Genomic DNA, 22,857 nt, shown 5'->3' on the forward strand with positions numbered 1-22,857 from the left:
AAAGCTCTTTCTAAAGTCTCTTTTCACAATGCTAACAGTTACGAGAGAAACATTACCAAGACACTAAAGGTCACTTCTGGTTAAGTGGCAGAGCCAAGATTCAAATCACTCTTCTGACCATAAAGACAGCAGTTAAACAGTGCTTGTCGAGAAAATTAAATCTTGGGTGAGGCCATGGGTCAGCTGGTAAAGTGCTTGCCACACAGGCCTGAGAACCCAAGTTTAGATCCCCATCACTTACACGAAATGCCAGCATGGCCCACCTGGGGCCTCTGCAGGCATGGTATACCCACACACGTACACACACACATATGGGGAAAAAAATCAAAATAAAAAAGTTCTCATTATTTTGAAAAAGTCTTACTCTACAGCTCACGCAGGCTGGCCTCCAACTAACTCATGGTCCTCCACCTCCCCTTGGCGTACCTCCCCCTCATCCGCCCAGGGCATGAGTTACAGCAGCATACCCCTCTGCCAGCTACAAAGTTTCTGCTAGCCAACATTCTCGCGTTCACTTACTCAGGGTTGGGATGGAACCCAGGGTCTCACAAAGCCAGGCAAGTGCTGCACTGAGCGGCGCCCTGGTCAGGAAAGGCAAAGACACGAAGGACACTGCTTAATCTACACACTCTTACCAAGGGCGCCCGCCACCCACTGCCGCTGCTTCTCTTCCCACAGGCCAACTCCGGGGACACAGGCTACCCAGGTGGGGTGGGCAGGGCAGATCACAGGTGAGTGTGATGTGGTGTGATCGCAAAGCAGGGCCATTTGAAAACGAATCACTACTTATTACCCAACACTAAAGAAACTAAAATTTACTAAAATAGTTCTTTATTTGAATAAGGTCATTGTCACTTTTTTTAAGTTTCTGCTAGTGTCAAATTAACAATCAGAAAAGAAACTTGACAAAATGTTATCCAATTGAAATTGACAGTGCATAGAAAATCCTTTTAACCTTTTAAGTAGTATCATAAAAAGAGATATATTAAACAGGCAACACACAGCTTTAAACAGTTGCCCATGAGGATCTTCGACAAGATCTTCTAAGATTCCTGACATAGTAATCTGTCCACCATCTTCCTTTAGCAAGCACACGGACAGACGGATGTATGGACGGGCAGGGCAGGATGCACATCTTCATGGTCACGACTGTTACTTCTGCTCTTTACAAACAGCGGTCTCTGTAGCCCTCAAGTGATTTCTGTTTTCCCCAAGTTATCAAACACAACAGCTGTGGGAGGTGCAGTGCCCACGATCAGAAGAGCAGCACGCTTCGGCGGGTGGTGTCAGGATGGGCCTTCTCGTGACCCCCGATGGGAGGATGATTTGCCGAGTTTAAGTGCCAAGAGGCACGGGCAGCACAGGGTTAATTTATGTGAAAGGAACGGTGTGCTGGTGCAATTCCACGGAGAGCAGACACAGCTTGGTCGGCTGCTTTTACTCGCTCATCTCCGCAGGTCTCAGTCGCCAGGGGAATCACCGAGAATCACCCCAGGGGCCTGTGACACAGGGATACCGATGCGCCCAGGCTTGGGAGTAGATGGCTTGGCGCAGGGCCCTGGAAGGGCTCGGTAAGCATCTGTGGCCCCGTGGTCCGGGATCATCTCTGAGGAGCACCGACGCACTTTCACCGCGGTCAGCCCTGGTCAGTGCTGGGGCTCAGGGGAAGCTTCAAGCTGGTAAGACATTTCAACAGTCAGAACACAGACAGAAGCATTAAATAAGAGCAGTGGCTATTACATTTTTCACAAATAATGGCTTACATTAAAATTTTAATATAAATTTTGTTTCAGTCCAAGGCACCTGTAAAATACTTGCTGGTGTGAGAAATGAATTGTCTCAATATAAAACTGTACAGAAATGAAAGAATCCTGGCAGTGACCGATTTTTCCACAGAACCACATCTGTGTTGAGAAATGAACTCCTCAGAGCTGATGTTTTTGAGGAAGATAAATCAAACTTCATCAGATACTAAGACGTCACCCTATGTGAGCCACTTCTGATGTCACCCTGTGTGCGCTGCTGTGCAGAGGCTTCAAGCAACGAGTGATTCAAAGTGGAGATGTTTGTGCTCTTTCCTAAGAGCCACCTGTACTGGCATCAGGAGGATCAGAGTTTTAGCCTGAAAAATGCCCACTGCATGTGACCGCACTCCTCTGCTGTCTGGGCACGTGTGGCCCTGCACTTTGTATTCCTGGACAAGAGCGGCACAGCAGCCTTTGATGTTCACGTTCTACATCTCAAACGCCCTTCAGAAGGAATTCATTTTTTTTTTCATGGAAAATGAATAAATTCTGTGTGATGTCATGACTCACAAGTCTGAGAAAGCATCACCACAAGGACAACGTGGGCAGTTCTTTCTGCAGGTGTGAGTGTCACGGAGGGGATGTCCTTGTCAGTGGTGCGGGACCGAGGCCAGCGGAGACCAGCAGAGCGCAGAGGCCGCCCGGCAGAGCGGGTCGGTGGGCCGGGGCGGAGCGCGGCACTCTCTATGCCCACTCGGGCTTGCTTAGCCCCGTCCGAAAGTGACCTCGAAGCAGGGTGGCGAGAAGGCTTGGTCCACCTCAAACACGCCCCAGTCAACGCTGCTGCTCCAGGCGCTGCGGCAAACGAGGTGGCCCTGGAGAGCAATGCGGCCAGCAGCAGGCTGCAGCCAGGGAGAGCGCACATCACAGCAACCTGAGAACACAACTTAAATCCGAACTTCACATGCGACTCAGAGGGTCTCTACCGCCACCAACTTTGTGCAAAGACCCATCTCCGGTCTTACAGAAGGTACAGGAAGAAACAGAGTGACTTCCTTTCCCAATCCTGCACAGCACCTTTGGAAGCCGCTCTGACCGCCTCCTGGACTTAGGAGTATGCACACACGCACAGACTTGGGTCACACAGTGGGTAAAACAGATTGCAGTGGGCTTGCGGCTCTAAGCTCTCCTCAGGACATGTGACTGGAGCTAAACTACATGTTGCATAAACAGGAGAAATAAAGTCATTAAATTAAAAGTACAGGATGTACTTCTGTGATCTGCACTGACATCACAGGAATGAAGAACCTGGCTGCCGTGTCAAAAACACACGACCAGCAAACACGCACAAGGATCGGCGTCACAGAATGTTGTCACCTACATGACTGTGTAGGCAAAAAGCAATTCTTGTTTTTCCCTAAAAATTTTCTTTAAATGTGAAATGTAGCATTGATAATGGGGAAAAACCACTTCATCAAGCCTTCGAAAGCACAGGGTTCAAGAGGGAGCCGTGTGAGGACTGCACACCCAGGCCTCCGAACAGGAATCGTGAGTCTCAGAAAATAAACTGGGTTACAAAGTGCATGTGATAGGAAGCTCTAAGACCTTGTAGTTCGGGAGGTAGGAGGACACACGTGCTTATGTAGCCTCCGACACTGGAGGCTCCGAGGGCGGCACTTCCTATTAGCTCTCGTAGTTCGGGAGGTAGGAGGACACATGTGCTTTTGTTCAGAGCCTCCGACGATGGAGGCTCCGAGCGTGGAACTTACATCCACAGGCTGCAGCACTTCCTATCGTTTACCTCTTGACGCGGCAAGATTCTGTTCAGTGGCTGCATTATGCTGCCTGAAAATTCACTAAAAATTTAACAGAAGTATGTAATGGGAACAAATTTTCATGAGGTTATCTTTAAGGTTTATTATTATTATTTTTTTTTTACGGAAAATCAATGTGTGAACAGTTGTTTTATACAAAATTTAATAACTTAGTCCATGAAGTAATTTAAATACTAAATTCCCTCAAAAAAGACAAAATTTTACACATACATACATGATGTACATATATGAACATGGTGGTCAAAAGAATTTTTTGGCAGCTGCTTCCTGCTGCGTCCTATAAAAAAAAAAAAAAAGAAAAATTGACATGTACTTTATGTGGAAAGAAACAGGATTGCCTAAAAGGAAATATCAGTGCCTGCTTAAGTATAATATACATTCAGGTAAGCACATTCTAAACTTGTTCCCCATGTGACCTGAAACAGACTAGATGCCAAGTTGCTTTCCATCAGACTGTTTATTGAAAGTTGTATTATGAGCTTATGTAATCTCACAAGTAGACACAGAAAAACCCTTAAGACATACCTGTACATGATATAGCCAATGAACAACACCGTCTGCACCACCACGAATATGACAAAGTGGACTGTGGACAGGCAGGCTGGGAAAGGAGGGAGTTCTGGGCACTTTGGTTTTTCATTGGATGGCTACGAGACAAAGAACTTGTGTTAAAACTTCTCAAGTCAGACATATATGCAAAGCTTTATAACCAAACACAAGTACTTTCACTTACATATGCCCTCAAATTTAACTTCTACTTTAAAAAATTTAAATTTTGCTGGGCATGGTGGCACATGCCTGTAATCCCAGCACTCAGGAAGCGGAGGTAGGAGGATCACTGTGAGTCTGAAGCCAGTCTCCACACACCACCGCTCAGCAGTAGAGACAATTCTCCCTCAGTGACCAGGAGATGACAGCAAATGCAATGGCTCTTCATGTATCACAGGTCACCTTCCTTCCTCAGGAACATTAGTTTGTTCAGATAAATCCTGACTGGCTTCTTAAATGCCTTTTAATTGTGTTGAATGTTTTGTGTTCTGAGGTTTACCCAACTGTCCAAAGGAAAGAGCAAACTATTGTTTAGTGACTTGGTGTGGGAACAGGATAAAGGGGGACTAGAAAAGAAAGCTCATTAAATGAGTATGGCGTGCTTTCCTCAAAAAGAAAAAAAAATCGGGTTGGGGAAATGGCTTAGTGGTTAAGGCATTTGCCTGTAAAGCCAAAGGACCTCAGTTTGATTCTCCAGGTCCCATGTAAGCCAGATGCACATGGTGGCACGTGCATCTGGAGTTTGTTTGCTGTGGCCGGAGGCCCTGTACACCCATTCTCTCTCTCTAATAAATAAATAAAGTTTTTTTAAAAGAAAAAAAATCAAATGAAAGGAAGAAATCAACATATTTCTATTTGCAGATGACATGATGGTATACTGGAAGGACGCCATGGACTCTACCAGAAAATTGAGATCAGATGGACACTTCCAATAAAGCTGCGGTACATAAAATCAATAACAAAATGGGTAGCTTTCTTAGGTAACAATCATGAACAACTGAGAAAAATTAGGATATATATCTCTTCCTAAATCGGCCCCACGCCACCAAAGACTACCTAGGAAGAAACCTAATCAGGATGTAAAAGACCTTTCCAATAAAATCTAAAGCTTTCAATGTTTTAGGACACTGGAAGAAGAAACTGAAGATATTAGACAATGGAAAGACCTTCCATGTTCCAGGACCAACAAAATTAATATTGTGGAAATGGCTATGCAACCAAAAGTAATGTACAGAATCAATGCAATCCCAACCAAAATTTCAACCACAATCTTCATAGAACTAGAAAAAGCAATTCTATAAATTCATATGGAAACACAAAAACCATTACTAGCCAAAGCAATCATAAGTAGAAAGAGTGCTGCTGAAGACAGCACGGCACTTCCCATTACACGCCAGAGCCAGTGACCACGACGGCAGAGCACGTCACGTTACACACTACAGAGCCACGGTGACCACGACGGCAGAGCACTTCCCATTACACGCCAGAGCCAGTGACCACGACGACAGAGCACTTCACGTTACACACTACAGAGCCAGGGTGACCACGACAGCAGAGCACTTCACGTTACACACTACAGAGCCAGGGTGACCACGACGGCAGATCACTTCACGTTACACACTACAGAGCCAGGGTGACCACGACGGCAGATCACTTCACGTTACACACTACAGAGCCAGGGTGACCACGACGGCAGAGCACTTCACGTTACACACTACAGAGCCACGGTGACCACGACGGCAGAGCACTTCACGTTACACACTACAGAGCCAGGGTGACCACGACGGCAGAGCACTTCACGTTACACACTACAGAGCCAGGGTGACCACGACGGCAGAGCACTTCACGTTACACACTACAGAGCCACGGTGACCACGACAGCAGATCATTTCACGTTACACACTACAGAGCCACGGTGACCACGACGGCAGAGCACGTCACGTTACACACTACAGAGCCAGGGTGACCACGACGGCAGATCACTTCACGTTACACACTACAGAGCCAGGGTGACCACGACGGCAGATCACTTCACGTTACACACTACAGAGCCAGGGTGACCACGACAGCAGAGCACTTCACGTTACACACTACAGAGCCAGGGTGACCACGACAGCAGAGCACTTCACGTTACACACTACAGAGCCAGGGTGACCACGACAGCAGAGCACTTCACGTTACACACTACAGAGCGCTGGCACAGAAACAGCCATATTGACCAAGAGCACAGAGGAGAGGTACCAGAAATAAATCCACACAGATATGGCCGCCTATGTGACAAAGGTATCAAAAATATAAACTGGGAAAAAAAGTCTATTCCACAAATGATTCTGGAAAAACTGGCTATCTACTTGCAGAATATTGAATTTGTACCCGTACCTCTTACCCTGCGCAAAAATCAACTGTGAAAGTGGACTAAAGATCTAAACTTAAGACCTGAAGTGTGAAGCTACAAGTCGCTAACACAGGGAAGCCTTGAAGATAAGGAATAGGTAAGGACTTTCTGACAGGACCCCAACAGCACAGGAAACAGCCCAGAGCACAAGCAGGAGTCCAGGTCTGCACAGCAAAGGGAACCAACAGCAGCAGTGGGATGTCTTCAGAGCGGGGTTGTGCACTTCTGAGGGGGGTGGGGTGCTACCTACAACAGCACTAGCCGTGACACGAACGCAGCCCTCAGAATGGGCACACACGGCTCATTCGTGCAAGAGAAATGCGGCAACAAATGCTGCTGGGAACGCCAACTGGTGTCGCCACCATAGAAATCAATGAGGAGGGCTGGAGAGATGGCTTAGCGGTTAAGGTGATTGCCTGCGAAGCCTAAGGACCCACATTTGACTCTCCAGGTCCCACGTAAGCCAGATGCACATGGTGACGCAAGCACCCAAGGTCACACATGCGCACAAGGTGACACACGTGTCTGGAGTCTGGGTGCACTGGCTGGAGGCCCTGGTGTGCCAATTCTCTCTCCTGCTCTTGCATTAAGAAAAAAAGGGTCAGTCTGTTGGGCTTGTCTCAAAACAAAGATGGTCCAGTCACACTACTTCCGGGGACATGTCCGCCTTGAGCGTCACAGTGAGTAGCAGCACCAATTTAGCTAGTTCCTTCTCTAAACACATGACTGAGAGGAGGAGGAAAGGCAAGTCACCACATTCCGCTGAACCAAGTTCTCTATGTCCCGCTTCACGACATGCAGGTGCTCCTTGATGTCCATGAAGTGCTGCGTGCTCTCGTAGCCGCCCGCAGAGCTGGGGTGCTGGATGCCACTGACCAGTCTGGCAGTTTCAGTCATGGAGTTCCTGAAACAGAGAATCCCTTTCAAATCAGACTTCAAACGTTTGTACTTTCTTAAGTTCCCCCCATTAGACCACTGAGAAAACACAACCCAGCCCACCCCAGACAGACGACAGGAGCGGCGGTCATCTCTGCACAGGAGGCCGAGGGCGGAGAGGCTGGGCCTGGTGGCGCAGGCCTGGAAGCCAGCTGCTTGGTTTGCCTGGGAAACACAGTGAGTTCAAAGCCAGTCTGACAACTCAGTGAGACCCTGTCTCAGAATGAGAGTGAAAAAAAGACAGCTGAGGATGTAGCTCAGTAGCAGAGCTCTGCACCTAACATGCGCAAGGTCCCCTTTCAATCCCTCACGCCATCAACATAACACCAACAAACACCATCTTCAAAATTGGAAAACGATTTATGAAACTGAAACTTGTCAGTATTGTTTACTGGAAGTCACCTAAAAATAGTCATGCAGAAGATACTACTAGCTAATCTGTTTAGTCCAGTAGTGTGAATGGTAACTACCTAGCACGCTGATGCATGCTACCCTTGGGAAAGCTGTAAGGCATCTTGCCCGACACCTGATACCGTGGAGGACAACTGAGTGGCCCAGGCCCGGGCTACCAGACCCAGATGCGCCATGCTCTCGGGACTGGCTTCTGACCGCTTCCAGGAGGCGGCCCGCGAGTCCCAACTGTACTTTGATGACTTATCTGGGCCTGGCTCGTCTATTCAGACACTGGTTTATGAGGTTCTGTTTTTGTTTCTGGGACTTCAGAAGGAGTGCCTTCTACAGAGACTGGAAACAGCACTGAAGCCAGCCACGTGGGTACTCCCCGCCTATGTGACTGACAAAGAACGCTTCCACACCAACGTGTAGGTGTACTTCCGGTCCCACTGCAGTGGGGAATTACAAATGACCTTTGACGTGGAGAGCGCAACCTCCCCAGAAGCCTGTCATGAACTAAACGAGCACTGATGACTCCCAACCCGCGTCGCACGGCTCTGCACTGAGGGCTGCCGAGCACTGCCGGGCCCCTCGTGACGAGATGCCCGTGCCCAGTGCAGCGAGAGACACTGTACCACTCACTGAGGCCAGGAGGAGACGACCATCTCAAGTCCAGCTTGAATGACTGCACATTGCTTTCAAGTCACGGTAAGCTTAAAAAACAAAACAAAACCTGCAACTTCAACCGCGCTATGCTGGCTTTGTCCATGCTGCCTGAGACCACCAGAAGACAGCTGGTGGCTTCTGGACTCCATGCTCCACAGCACCTTCCTGTGTTAATTTTATTTCCTATCTTCATGTTACAATACACCATGGCCATGCGCACAGCAGCTTTCCTGGGGCCTGTGAGTACTTCTGACAAATCACAGGGTCTAACAGGTCTTGGGGATGGAAGCTAAACTGACTGCAAGCGCGCCTCTCCTGCCTTTCCATCAGAAGGCCTGAGACACAAGCCCTGTCTGTGCTTCAAAGGCGCATCCGTGGGTCCTGAGTAGGAAAGGAAAGCAGGCTGAGGCGATGCAAGTCTCCAAAGCGGTGTCCTTTGAAAGGTGACTCTGAGCACGTGCAGCAAACTTACAAGCTGGCTTGAGAACACACTCTGCATGCAAGAGGTGACCCCACTGTTCACATGTAAAACAAAGCGTTCAGCCCAGAAATGGCCTGCAGACGAGGCTGGGGCCAAGCAGTGAGAAATACCCATTTTCTCTTAGTAACAGAAGAAACACCACAGTCCTGTCTTCAATAAAGGAATGAATGTGAACTTCAGTTTATCTACAAAGCATCAAGTTAAAGCTCTGCTAACGGGAAAGCATTCATGTTGCCATGATTAATTATCTTGCAGCCCCGTTTCCTTGTGAGGAACAGCACACGCGGGGTCTCCAGAGTCTGTATGCTGCCCTAGCTCCTGACTTCATCGCGGCTGTTCCCTTGCGTCCGTGGAGGCCTTTGCCCCTCCCTGAAGAGCCTTGGCTTCCGCACTCGGTCTGGGCGATGATCTGCAGCCTCTCCTAGCTGTGGTCACCCAGTTGTCTGTGTGCTGGAGCAAAGCCCAGTTCAAATGCCACCTTGTCTTACCACTGTGCGCTTCTTCCTGCACACACAGCCCTCCTGCCCACCAGGTTCAACTCTGCATCCGCACGTATGGACTGGCGCAGGCCCTGATTCTCCCCCAGCACCTACAGCAGTGACCAGTGACTGCCGGCTCCCGGGGAATCAATAGCAAGCCACCTCACTCAATGCCCTGGAGTCAAGTTGAGTGGAGGAAGAGTGGGAGCAAAGAGGCGGCCGCGAGTCTCTCCTCTGCCCATGCGTGTGTGCACGGGGGAGCGTGTGCAGAGGTCAGAGGACGACTTTGGACGCTCCGCCTCATCTCGCTCTCCTGTTCCCTGCTGCACTCACCAGGCTCCTGGCAGCTCCTCCCATCTCTTGTCACAGCCAGGAGTGACATGAGACACCGCCGGGAGAGTGGATGCTGCCTCGGCATGTGACTGAACTCAGGTTCTCCTGCCCGCACGGCAAGTACTTATCTGCCAGGAGACTGCCTCAGTCCTTTCGTGCTTTCTACATCAGTGTCACAAAGATGTCTGTAATGGCGTGTGTCTAAGCTTCCATATTAAAATGCCAAGTAAAGACTACACTTTAATGCACCTAAACTCTCCCTGACGGGGTAACTTTCTCATATAGCGCACTTAACAATACCGCTTCTCAGAAGCAAGAACTTGCATCCACAGAAATGGCTTTTCAATGCCGGCTGCTTGGGCGTCTTAATATATTCCTATTCATTCACCTGTGATCTGCTAACATTTATTTGGCACACACCAGGCAACTTTTAGGGAAACAAGCTGTTGGAACAACACATTTCTGGCTAAGAACCATAGTCCAGCAGCAAAGTGTGGTCACCCAGTGAACCAGGTACAAAGAAAGACCAGGCTCACGCATCTGCCAGGTGCATGCTGAGTGTTAAGGGGTGGGGAGGGGTCTATGCAGGCAGAACTGTGGCAGAAGAGGACAAAGTTAATTTAGAGAGTAGTTCAAATGACAGGAAGACTGGACAGACCCATGGGGAAATCACCTTATAGGGAATGGTGGCAGATAAAGCAAGGAAAGAAAACCAAGTGCAGGAGAGAGGCCCAGGACCAAGAGGCAAGTGAGCTCACAGGGTGAGTGTTGCGCTGGAGGTCCCGAGAGAAGCCCGTTCTGAAATGATGGTGTGGACAGGAGGCTGGCTGGGCTGCGTGCTGTTAAAGATCTCTTTGTGCTAAGGATGTCTCCAGGACTTCCTAAGAGTTAAGAAAATCCCGAGATGGAGTTTCACTTCCCATAAGGGCATGCGATTCGTCTCAGAATCCTCTGAGGCCTGAACCGGAGGAAAAGCTTTGAGGACTAGCTCAGAAGTGTGGGTCCATGCCGTGCGTTCCCTCGTCACATGCACGGCCATGCTCCCTGCTGCTGCGGGGGAGTATGAGGCCCGCCGAGCGGCCTAGGGCAGGGAGAAGGCTCAAACGACCTGGGCTGAAGATGACTTGAGGAGCTGAGACGCCTACACTTTCTCAATGTTGGAAGGTGCGACGGTCAAATTCCTCTCTTCACACACGAGCCTAGAACCTGTTTCCTCACGGAGGAAACTCACAGAACACAGCACATGCAGAGACTGACTGGGGACAAAGACGTCAGGTACTACTTACTTAATTTCATTGACTTGTCTCAGAATCTCATGCTGAGTTTTGACCACGGTGTCCAGCTCCTGTTGAGTGATCTGGAGGGAAACAAGATGAGCAGCCAGCTCAGTATGCCCAGTCTCTGCACAGAGCTCCTGCCTCTCCCTCCACCAAAGCTATGGCGACGGCGCCTGCATGTCTGAAAGCTCACCTGCCCGTGGTGCCCTGGCGCCCCTGCTCCTCTCCTGGAGATCTCCTCCGTCAGGGAAGACACGTATCTCCTCTGCTCATCCAGAATCATGTCCAACTGTCGGTTCAGCTGCTTGATTTCCAGGTGAATGCGGTTCTGTCCTTCAAAGACTTGTCTCAGCTCACGATCTCCTACACTCTCAAATATGTCATCCGCTGAAAAGTCATTACAAGTGACAGTCGTTAGGATCACCCCCACACACGTGACTCTGAGATGCTGTAGCGGTCCGAGGAGCCGGCTCTGGGCTATGCGGGCACAAGGCGCTGATTCAATTCCCGGCTACAGCACATGCTCAGAGCCACACACACCGGTGAGCCCAGCCAGGAGGGCACAGGTGGAAGCATCTCTGTTCGCCTGTCTAATCGTCAAAAAGAAAAATACCAGCTCCAGGTTCACTGCTTTTGATTCTTTTCCTATCTCAAGGAAATGGGGCAACCAAGCGAGAGTCATACACCAACATCCTTCAAATGCATGCACATGGGGTGTACACATCTGCACACGCATGTATTAACCACTTGCACACAAGGGTGCACACATGCACACAGAAAACAAACAGAGCATTATGAGCACATCTACCAGAGGAGTGAAGGTAATTCACTCATGACTAAATTACCTCCTATTTCATAATGTATGCTTATAAATAAGGCCTGAGCCTTTTCATTCAAAAATAATGTTCCCTTTGATACATGTTGTGAGATTTAGTCAGTCAGGGATTCTGTGGAGAGGGGTTTATGGCATAAGGTAACTCTCTGTGCAGCCACGGCCTCCCACAACACAGCAATGTCTTCCTCACAGCGGCCTCATGCAGCCAGGGTCTCACACAGCTGACGTCTTCTTTCCTCACACACCACTAAGCCACACTCTCCTTTACAGGTGTTCCAACCCTGAAGGACACCAGATTTGCTTATCTACTGTTTCCAGGAGTACTTAGAAGGTGCTGGGTCAGCGAGCAGGGGTGAGACAGGCCACACACCCATGTGCTCACCACACAAACAGGGCCGCAGCTTCACAACTCACCAGGCTGCCCTTGGAGGTCAGGGTGGTCCTTCTGGAATTCCTCCTTTTTTTTGTCCAATTCTTGTTGGAAGTGCTCAAATTCTTCCTGATACTTTTCCTTTTCTTTTTCTGAAATCTCTTTATCTGGCGTAGGCTATTCAAAATCAAATCATAAAGAAAAGACGTTAGTGAGGTATCTCAGGGTGCTTTTCCTCTTGTTCACTACATCACTGAAGAGTCACTCTTACTTCAATCCACCAATAGACTCTGCTTCAAATAGTAACAATAAATTTTTTTATTTCAAGGTAAGGTCTCATCTAGCCCAAGCTTAGAACTCATTCTGTAATCCCTGGTTGGCTTTGAACTCACAGTGATCCTCCTGCCTGTTTCCCAAATGCTGGGATTAAAGGTGTGCTGGCTACCCCCAAATGTTTTAACCCCCACTACCATTCACTGAGCACTTGCTAGAAGCACATTTGTCTCAGCTCTGAGATCATCATGATGCGGCAAACACCCGCTTCTGCAGCGAGAGGATGGCGCGCCAGCAAGGGCCAGTGGCCTGTGCAAGATGTCACGGCAGTGTCCACAGACAAGACCGACCTGCTTATCCTCCCAGTGACAGCCGTAAGACACTCCCACCAGTCTCCACAGTGAGCGCCGCGAGGCCACACCACTGAAAACCAACAGCAAGCAGAACAGAAAACGTGTATACTCACTGGCTCTTTTCCAGGCTCAGTCAATTGAAAAGTCAGGAAAGAAAGAACATCATGGTCATCTACAAAACAACACAAAAATCAGTCTGATAAAGTCCCACAAACTTTTGTTTTCATAGTTGTGAATTTATAGGTATTTAAATAATAATAATAAATTAGTTCAACTTGGAAGGAATTAGCTCAACTTGGGTAAAGGAATGAGTGTGAGCTTAGAGACAAAAAGTCAACTGAGAGATTTACATAAGAAGTGTCTGGAGCCATCTTCTCAAACTCCAACCAGAGCACTAGTTGTGCTTCCCACAGCCGAGGTTGCTGACGCTAAGTGTGACAAGGAGAGAAGCCCCAGCTCCCAACCCTGGTACCAAGCCTCCTGCACAGTCAGCGTCCTGTCAAACAGGGCACGGTGCGGTTGTGTTCCCCTGTGCTCAGACTCTGGGCCTTTCTCAGGCACAGGCCACTTTTGAGGTTTTGCTTTTCTCACCTGGAAAATGGTATTTTATCTAAAACCATAGGAAACCAAACTACTATGGAGCTGTGTGAGCTGAAGACAGGGACAAAGGTGGCCTAAGTGAGCCAGTGCACCAGTGCTGCCTGGCCACACCACCGCGCACAGCAGTGACGTGAGCGCCACTAAGAAGGCAGTGCAGACTGCGTAGCCCGGAGCGGAGCCCTGCGGTGTCAACGGTCAGGAACTGGAAGTGCAGCCTGACCTTCAGAAATCCTCACCGTTCAGAGTCCACAAGCTCATCGAAGAAGGAACGAAACCTCAACCTCCCCCTGCCCCGAGGTGTACAGAACAATCACTGTATCTGGATGTATTTAAAGCTGTAATGCAATGTATAAATACAAACTTGCATTAGTGTGGAGCAAGTTCATTATCAAAACTGATGGTTACTGTTGCCTGGTTGGTCCCCACATTACATTTCCTTAGGCTGCCAAATTCATTTAATATGACAAGGAAACTCCTAGATTCCCAAAATATTTGGCAATTTATACCTTCAACTTAAATAAGTCCTATTTGCAATGAAACAGAACCCCAAGTGATGCTGTAATCTGCAGACTCACATTCAGTCTCGAGGCAACAAGACTGGCAGAGTAGTCTGTGAGAAAGTTCCAAACAGACTTACGAACTTAGATGGAAACAAGTCCACAGACCCCTGGAATAAGCCACCCCACAACTTTTCACTCCTAACAGAGCAAGACTTACCTGCAAGACCCCCGGTGGCTGCAGATATTCCAAAGTGCCCTTGCGTGGGGATAACCATGTTCTCCACTTTGGCACAAAATTCATAATCATTTTTATCTGGTGTGAAGCCATTATTGATCATCACCTAGAAAGACACGTGACGGCTACAGGTTTGCAACAGTGTGAAGTGAAGCTCAGTTCACCATCTCTGTTGTAAGTAATAGCCAATCTTGCTTCCTTCCACTGTTGTGAAGGAAATTTGTAAATAAACTCACAGGCTCTTACTATATACTAACATATTACACATAAGCTTTTTTTTTTTTTTTTTTTGCCTATTATGTGTCAAAAGTTAAAAAGAAAAAAAATTTGACAGTTTTCCAGAAAATATTTCTACGATGAAATACAGGTCACCTTCTCTTGGAGGGATCTATGGGAGCCAAGATCATTTTCTTTGAAGGGTTCAGACAGAGGGGTCACAACTGCTATGAAACCCGCCAGCAGAGCTTAAGAGCAACGGGCAGCTCTAAATTCACTGTGTTAACTGTGCGGCTGGCTGGGAATGAACCAGGCTGCCTCAACAAGCTCCTCGTGCTGAGTCAGGAGGGAGGTGGACTTCCACGGTCAGCAGAGAGCGGGACAACACTGGCGCCTCTGCTCCGGCTGCTCCTGTCATCACCTTAGCCTGGACACTAAGTGTAGCCCTGCAGCTAAGATGGAGGCAGGTTCAAGTTAATAGTTCTACTATTTAGTACAATGTGGTCCAAGTTACTTAAAATCCTTCACATTCAAATTTCTTCTCCACCTTCTAAACTGGAGAGGGCTGTCCAGCAGGGCTGTTAGGAAACTGCACATTACAACACAAAGCACAGGACGAGGCACGTGGAGGGCCAAGGAGGCCACGTCATCTCTGCTTACGTCTTCACGAACCCTTCTGTAAGAACTCGGGGGTCGAAGTCACCTTGCAAAGCTGCATTTCACTCCCTGATGAAAACTGCAACTTTCTGAGAAGCTCCTTGTGGGGTAAACTACAGGCCACCTCACACGAGCCCTGCTCTGCGCCCCACCTTTCCTCACACGAGCCCTGCCGTGTGCCCCACCTTTCCTCACTCCCCAGACGTCCTGTCTTCAAGCTGCAGCAAACTACTTGCCTCTCTCACAGATTTCAACTTCTCTGAAGACCTTAATGCTTGTCTTCTGAGCCTGTAACAGACGCCCACCCCCAATCCTGTTCCTGTTTTGAGGCACAGCTCAGCTCTGAAAAGACATTCTTGGCCTTCCCCATGCCCACCTCACCGGGCCACAGGCTTTCAACCTCACCACCTCTTAATGGTACCTGCGTTGTACTCTTGGTCACAAAGCACGGTGCTGCTACATGAGCCCATGAGTTCTCTGGGGACAATGCTCCTGCCCCACTCACACTTGCATCCTGAAGACTGGGTATGTACTTAACATGTCATCGAGCTGGGTGCTCAAACCTCCACTGACCAAATGGGACCCCACTGGAAAGGTTTTCACAACAGATGCCCATGTTTGCCGCACCTGTTCTCCTGGGGTAACACACACACACATGCAGACAGTCACACTGAACTTCTATCAAAAATTCAGAAAGAAAAGCCGCACTAGAATATCTTCATTTGATTACTGTCACTTACTGTCAGTGTCTTCTTGTAATACATAATTTTTACCCGGACGGGATACGGCTTATTACGAAAATCCCTCTGGCAACTCGCTAAAGCTTGAGTGGCACCATCACTGCAGTGTTAGAGAAAAGAAAACAAGAAACTCAGAAAGCTCCAGCACTGGAAGACACGGAAGTTCAATGAAAGCAGTTTACGGTCAAATCTTAGGACATGTCACAGGATTTATAAGGATGTCAGCAAGATGTTTGTCCCGTCACAATGCTAGGTGACATGAGAAGCCGAATGTGTGATTACAAGGGAAGAGAAAATTATAATACATGAAACCAATGGGACTATGAATCATCATGGGGCTTTACATTTTTGTTCTTTTAACTTCTTTTGTGTGGTACTGGGAATTAGATCTAGGGCTGTACCTACGTCAGGCAAGCCCTCTCACACTGAGTTACATCCCCAACCCTTCATGCTTTTAAAAACGCAGGTCTAAGGGCTCGATCCCAGGTCAACTGAAGCCAAATCGAAGGGAGCGGCCCAGGAACTGCTACTTCACAGGGTGACTTGTACACCACCTGGAGAGGAACAGTGAAGCCCAAGCAGGGACACACCAGGTGTCACACTGAGCACCCATGGACCTTTGCGACTCACTGAGTCTTTAAATAAAATAAATGATAGTAAGTTTGGGAAAAAGTAGCATAAATTGTTTGGCAAAGGCTAACCTTAGTTTAGAAAGATTTCTTTCAATAAAGATGAAAAAGCCATGAGTAGTAGCATGACTGAAAGCCCAGAACATTCTCTAAGGTGTCAAATCTATATACATCCAAGTTAACTGAGACATGCACACCTGAGGATGACAGCGGTCCATAGAAAGACCTGTAAGACACAGCCAATGACAACAGACCCTGTCACTAAATTACAATACAACATCCAACAAAAGAGCAATCAAAAAATGTTGTCTAGGCATGTTCAGATTAGAAGCAATGCATTTCACTAAGAAGGTCAAGAAACACTGGAACAAAAAACAATGTAAAATTCACACGTGGGCTAGAAAGATGGCTCAGTGGCTAAGGTGCTTGCCTGCAAAGACTAACAACCGGGGTTCGATTTTGCAGGACCCACATGAAGTCAGCTGCACAAAGTAGTGCTTGCATCTGGAATTTATTTGCAGCACCTAGAGATCCTGGTGTGCCCATTCTCTCTCTCTCTTCTCACTCTGCTTACAGTAAGTAAATATTTATTTTTTAAAGTACACACTTACTTTTGATGGTCATAATGAAGCTGTCCATTGTTGCCTATAATTACTATAGCAGGATTATTTTTCTAAAAACAAAGAGAATGTATTTGTTTTAAAATCCTTAGCCAAAAATTTCTATAGTTCTACATCATTCTTGATGTGCTATGAAATCTCTTATAAGATTCTAGGAGTCAACATTTTTAAATAGCATGGGGAAGTGGGCTGAAGAGATGGCTTAGTGGCTAAGGCACTTGCCTATGAAGCCAAAGGACCCAGGTTCAATTCCCCAGGACCCATGTAAGCCAGATGGAAGAAGGGGTACATGTGTCTAGAGTTTGTTTGCAGTGGCTAGAGGCCCTGGCATGCCCATTCTCTCTGTCTTTCTGTCCTCTCTCTCTTTGCTTGCAAATAAATAAATAAAATAAAAATTTTTTTTAAAAAAAAAAATAATGTAACCTTGGCATTCAAGGTGTTATTAGGATGTTTTAAGTTGCCAACAGTTATCTCTGAACACCAGTAAACAAACAGCCAGCTGAAGAGGAGGCCATCAACCTTAAAGTTGCTAAACCACAAGATAATGACTCCAGGATGTAAGGACATTTTGTTTTTAACTATTTTAAAAGAGATCATCAGAAAATTTAGCCTAACCAAAAAGAGGGACACAGGAAAGACATGAATGCATTAGCTAGCTACAGCCATGCTCCTGCACGCTGCCACGAAAGCCAGCTTTCCTGGTCTTCCAGACACCACTGGTTCCACTGCCCACATCTTAGGACTTTAACCGTGTAATTATGAAGCACATACAGGGTGTGTGGGAGGTATGTGGAGTCACTTCAAAGTTCTGGGTTAGGGTTCCATTATGACCTCAACTTGGCATCCTGAAAAAAAAATCACATCTGCATAGGTTTTAGTTGCTAAATTTCTGGCTATGGAGATTTTCACAATCAAATGTCAGCCAAGGAGCACATCGCTGTTAAGTACATGAAGGTGTCAAACAAGCTATTATTTCTCACAGCTTAAATTTGCTAGCAGGTACATTAAAGTGGGTAACAGCTCTGACAATAAATATACCTTTCCATCGTTGTCAAAAGAATCAAAAAATATTCCAACACCATTCCACATATCTGCGGATCCAAACACAGGGCCCTCCAAGCCTTGATTTTCTGTATACCAAATTGCCTGAAAACAGACAGCAGGGAAGTTAGAGACTAGTGGCATAGCATGTATATGCATTTATTTCCTAGGTAACAGAAATGAACCTACTAGGCCGTCAGCTCCAATTCTACCTCTTCCAGTCACTCGAAATGTCACCTCCACTTCCCAGTTCTCAAAGGCGGCTTTGGTCTTTGTCCACACAGACCCTCTCTGGCTTTTTAATGATGGCGCTATTCGAATCTGATCTGCACTTGGAATAGCATCTAGAGTAGACATGGGAGAAGAGCAGTAAGTTACAATTAGGTGAGATTCAACACAACAGTTGAACACAGCCTTACAGATCAGATTTTAACTTAGTAAACTGTACAGAAATCATTCATGCTAACAGTTACAACTGAAATGTTAGAAGACTCACGTCTTGTGTCTTTTAAACAGTGAGATCATCTCTATCTTAAAAAAGTTAAAATCTACAACCATACATTGAGAATTCTAGGGGTAAGAGGCATGAAATTCTTGCTTTAAGAATTAGGCAAGATGTCTATCTAACTCTCATAATTTCCTTTTAAAACACCTCAAAAACTGGCACATGATTAAAAACCCCAATGTTATACAGTTTAGAACTGTTAGGAAAAGAACACCCAGCAGGAAGGAAGAGTGTCCCTAGCCTCAGTAAGACCTTCGGCTTCAGCAGGCTCTCAGGAACACAGGTGATTCCCAGTGTGAGTGTGTGTGCCCGCCAACACATACATGGGCTTTCCTCAGCGTCACTGCTGTTTTGGTTCCAATCCACCACAATAAAGCAAGCCACGTGATTTCTTTGGTTTCCCAGTGTCTTACAGTTAGGCTCACATTCTACTGTACATCAAGTATATAATCTTTTAAAGATTGTGGAATCTTTAAAGAGTACTTCAAGGGCTGGGCATGTGGTTCAGCACAAGGGGACTGGCAGTGGTCTACAAGGCCTTGGGTTCTACTCATGTTCCACAAAACAGAACCAATACCTTTATTGCTAGACCTGTTGGGAAAATGGCCCTAATGGAGACCCAGGGCTGCCATAGACTTTTGAACAAAACATTAAACAAGTAAAAAGCACAGTATCTGCAAGCTGAGGTGCAAGCAGAAATATGTCAATTCCCAATAAGACTACCTATCAAGATACCTACCAAGCCTACAGTTGGGGTACTTCTAAAATAACCTTTCAGACATTTACCATTCTGGCATTTGTGCTGGGAAATTCAACAGCTATAATGTCACTTTTCAGGTAGGAAACTGAGAAAGCTGAGACACTTTCCTGGGCTCACTCACTGTCACCCACATGGTGACACACTCAAAGGTTAGGGGTAGGGCACAGTGCAAAGAACACTGGACACGACCCAGACTTGAGTCCCACTGTCCCGACACTGACCAGCTGGGTGAACTTCTCCCAGTGCCTTCGTCTTTCAGAACACCAGCTATTCCACCTGTAACCAGGCAACATCTGCCTCCCTAATACAGATCCAACTGGAAAATAGGTAAAAGAGCTTTGAGAGCGACACGCAGTTACAAGCTGGCCCTATGGATCTAAGGATTTAATACTATACAGCACCAAAGGACATAAGAATTAAGAAAGAATACACCACAGATTTGATCTTAATATGGGGCTGAATATACAGGGCTGTGTTTAAAACTAGATTTTAAATTTCATTTCTTTGTTTCAATAAATGAAAAGAGGAGGGGGGGATAAAAAATGAAACTGCAGTAGCCATAAACACAAGGGATGTCCACCCAGGGAATCCTAGAATCCACAGATCAAACACCAAATTCTGCGCTTGAAACTAGTCTCGCCACACCGCCTAAGTGCACGCAGGGATGTCATGCCTACAGCTTTTGCAGCTGACTAGTGCTGTTGCTTGAGGCTTTGTAAAAGAAAATGAAAGTAACACATTTCAGTCATTAACTTTTCTAATTTGCGGACGTGTGTCAGTGTGAGAGAAGACAGACACAGCAGACAGGTGATGGAAAGATGGAGGAGTAAGTGGTGTGAACACATCTATCACCACCACTGAGAAATCCATCATAACCTTCACACCACAGAAGATCTGAAGATGAATCTCTGGTATCATACACATCAACTTTGTGTATTACAAACGTTATCTTCATCAACAGTCATGCCCAGCAGGCCAATAACAAATGACTGTTTTAACAACCTAATTGCACTCCAACTACATAATGACTTGGTTATTAAATGAAAAGTACACCTTACAATTACACACTCGTGTGAGGTAAACGGCCCTTCCTGAAAGTGTGTTTCCTATTCTGCCACTACTGTCAAGAAATGAACTCCTTTGCAATGAACAATATAAAATGATGTGTACAAGACTGCCTAACTACACACGAAGGCAGAATCCTGCCTGCCAGAGCTACTTGGGCCACAGGCTAAAGCTATCCACAGGCTGCTTCCCTGGATGTATCTGATGGTGACCAGACAGAGCCCGTGTGTGGCATGCCAAGTGCTATGGCTGATAGGTTCTGTGCTGGGCAGTGACCATCAGCACTAAAAAGTGCAGACAGGTACTCTTTCACAAAAGTGACCCCAGGCTCCTTCACCTGAATGAATGCAACCTGAAGCAGAAGTTGGCTCAATTTTCCTAAAAGGGAACATACAATGATGCTATTCTTAGTCCCAAGTCAGAAGCAACACCCCAACCCCCCAGCACACCATCCCTAGTATTAAATAAAGGCACGAGTATAGCTATCAAGTTACATAATGGAGAGCTCAAAGACCACACACCGCTGGGAGAGGAAGCTTTTAAAGGTGTAGTCCCAACATCTCAAGAGTGACATCCAGAGACTTTTAGCAAGGACACTTAGGCCCAATCGGAGGGCAAACCAGGTACAAACCAGAACCCCCCCCCAAACCATGGCTAACACCGAAAACAGCAGGACGCGTGAGAAGGGACGCTTCTGCAGAGTTCTGAGGCTGGCACGGCTAAGGAGCTGGGGCAACGTGTCCCCGGGAGAGACGTGGCGTGGGGGTGTAACGTGACACCCGGGAGCCGGTTTCGGTGCAGGAAGCGTAGAAAGTAACAAAAGACAGGCAGAGGGACAGCGGAGGAAGGGAGGCCGGGAGGAGGGGGGCCTCGCGGGCGGGACCTCGCAGCAGGAGCCCGGGCGAGTGCCGGTCTCGGTGACCCTCGCTGCCCGGAGGGGGGGCTTGGCGACCGTGCAGGAGCCGAGGGGGCCCGGGCCTCCCCACCCTTGCCCCGACTTACTCCCCGCGTGGGCCCAGAAGGGCACGGTGCCATCGCTCTGCACCAGGTGAGGTCCCTTGAAGCTGTACTTGTACTCGAAACGACGGTGTGGCGGCGGCTCGGCCGGGGTGCCCGCGGGGTCGCCTCCCGGGAGGGCGTCGCCGCCCACCCAGCGGCCGAGAGACAGCAGCAGCGCGCACAGCAGCCGCCGGGCTCCGCGCCGCGTCCCGCCGCGCCCCGACCACGCCATCTTGGATTCTGGCACGCAGGGGCCGGCGGGAGTGGGCGGGGCGCGCCGGGACGCCGGATGGCCAACAGGGCGCTCGCTGATTGGCGGATCCCGGCAGAGACCCACCCACGCTCGGGGGCACGGGGTTAGCCACGCCCCCGGTCTCTTCTACGAGAGCCTGGAGGGTCTGTGGGCGGGGCCTCTGGGGGGCGGGGCCTGAGGTAGGGATTCTCACCTGTCCTGCTGAACCATCGCCTGGTATTGGCAGTGGAGCTGCGCCTTCCTGGGCCTGTTGCGCCCCTCCCTGCCGCTTAGAATCACTCAGAAGCCCCGAGACTGATGAGCCAGCCCACAATAAACTAGGATGAGAAAAGGCACCGTTTGTTGAGTGGCTGCGTTTTCGTTCTGAGAACTTTCCCGAAACGAGGGGATAGCCACGCATACTTTACATAGGCCTAGTGAGAAGTGCTCAAGAGCCGTAGGATATTTTAGTGGGTTGAATCGGGGGTTCTAGGTCAAGTTCTTTACTTTGAATACCATACTTTGGAACATATATATATGTGTGTGTGTGTATATATAGATATATAGATATATATATATGCATGCATACATACATACATACATATACATTATGTGTGTGTGTCCATAAATATATCTACATGCATATATGTTTGTCTTTTCCCCTACTTTATGGGATTATTTTTAATTCTCTTAAATGTTGTCTTTAAGTAGAAGTTTATGATTAAAAAAATTATTTATTTGAGAGAGAGAGAGAGAGAGAGAGAGAGAGAAGTGTGTGTGTATGGGCACACCAGCGTCTTTTGCCACTGCAAACTCTAGATGCATGCACCCCTTTGTGCATCTGGCTTTGTGTGGGTGCTGAAGAATCAAACCCAGTTTGGAAGGTTTTGCAAGCAAGTGCCTTTAACCACTGAGCCATTTTCTCAGCCCAAACTTTATAATTTTAATATATTTGCATTTATTACTTCCCCACCTTATAGTTAAGGTTGACCATGTTCCATTTGGAATCATTTGCCTGTTCCATGTCACAGTGATATTGTCCTGTGAAAGTCTTGTCATTTTACCTTTTACCTTTGAACCTATAATCTGTATGAAACTGATTTTCTGTATAAAATTGGGAAGACATAACGATGCACAT

At 47.6% G+C, this 22,857-nt stretch overlaps 1 protein-coding gene across 1 annotated transcript; it reads right to left on the bottom strand.

Annotated features, from left to right (window-relative positions):
* Positions 1–814: 814 nt before the first annotated feature.
* Lman1 (lectin, mannose binding 1) lies at positions 815–21,719 on the bottom strand. Its single transcript, XM_004654782.2, has 14 exons — positions 21,491–21,719; positions 18,348–18,502; positions 18,156–18,263; positions 17,109–17,170; positions 15,869–15,968; positions 14,238–14,361; positions 13,034–13,092; positions 12,339–12,471; positions 11,283–11,476; positions 11,099–11,169; positions 7,278–7,428; positions 4,106–4,227; positions 3,795–3,857; positions 815–1,676 (listed from the first exon to the last, which is right to left on the bottom strand). The coding sequence occupies exons 1-13, from the start codon at positions 21,717–21,719 to the stop codon at positions 3,821–3,823; spliced, it is 1,545 nt and encodes a 514-aa protein (XP_004654839.1). The 3' UTR covers positions 815–1,676; positions 3,795–3,820.
* Positions 21,720–22,857: the final 1,138 nt, after the last annotated feature.

This window comes from Jaculus jaculus, chromosome 15 (assembly GCF_020740685.1).
Source record: "Jaculus jaculus isolate mJacJac1 chromosome 15, mJacJac1.mat.Y.cur, whole genome shotgun sequence".
NCBI lineage: Eukaryota > Metazoa > Chordata > Mammalia > Rodentia > Dipodidae > Jaculus > Jaculus jaculus.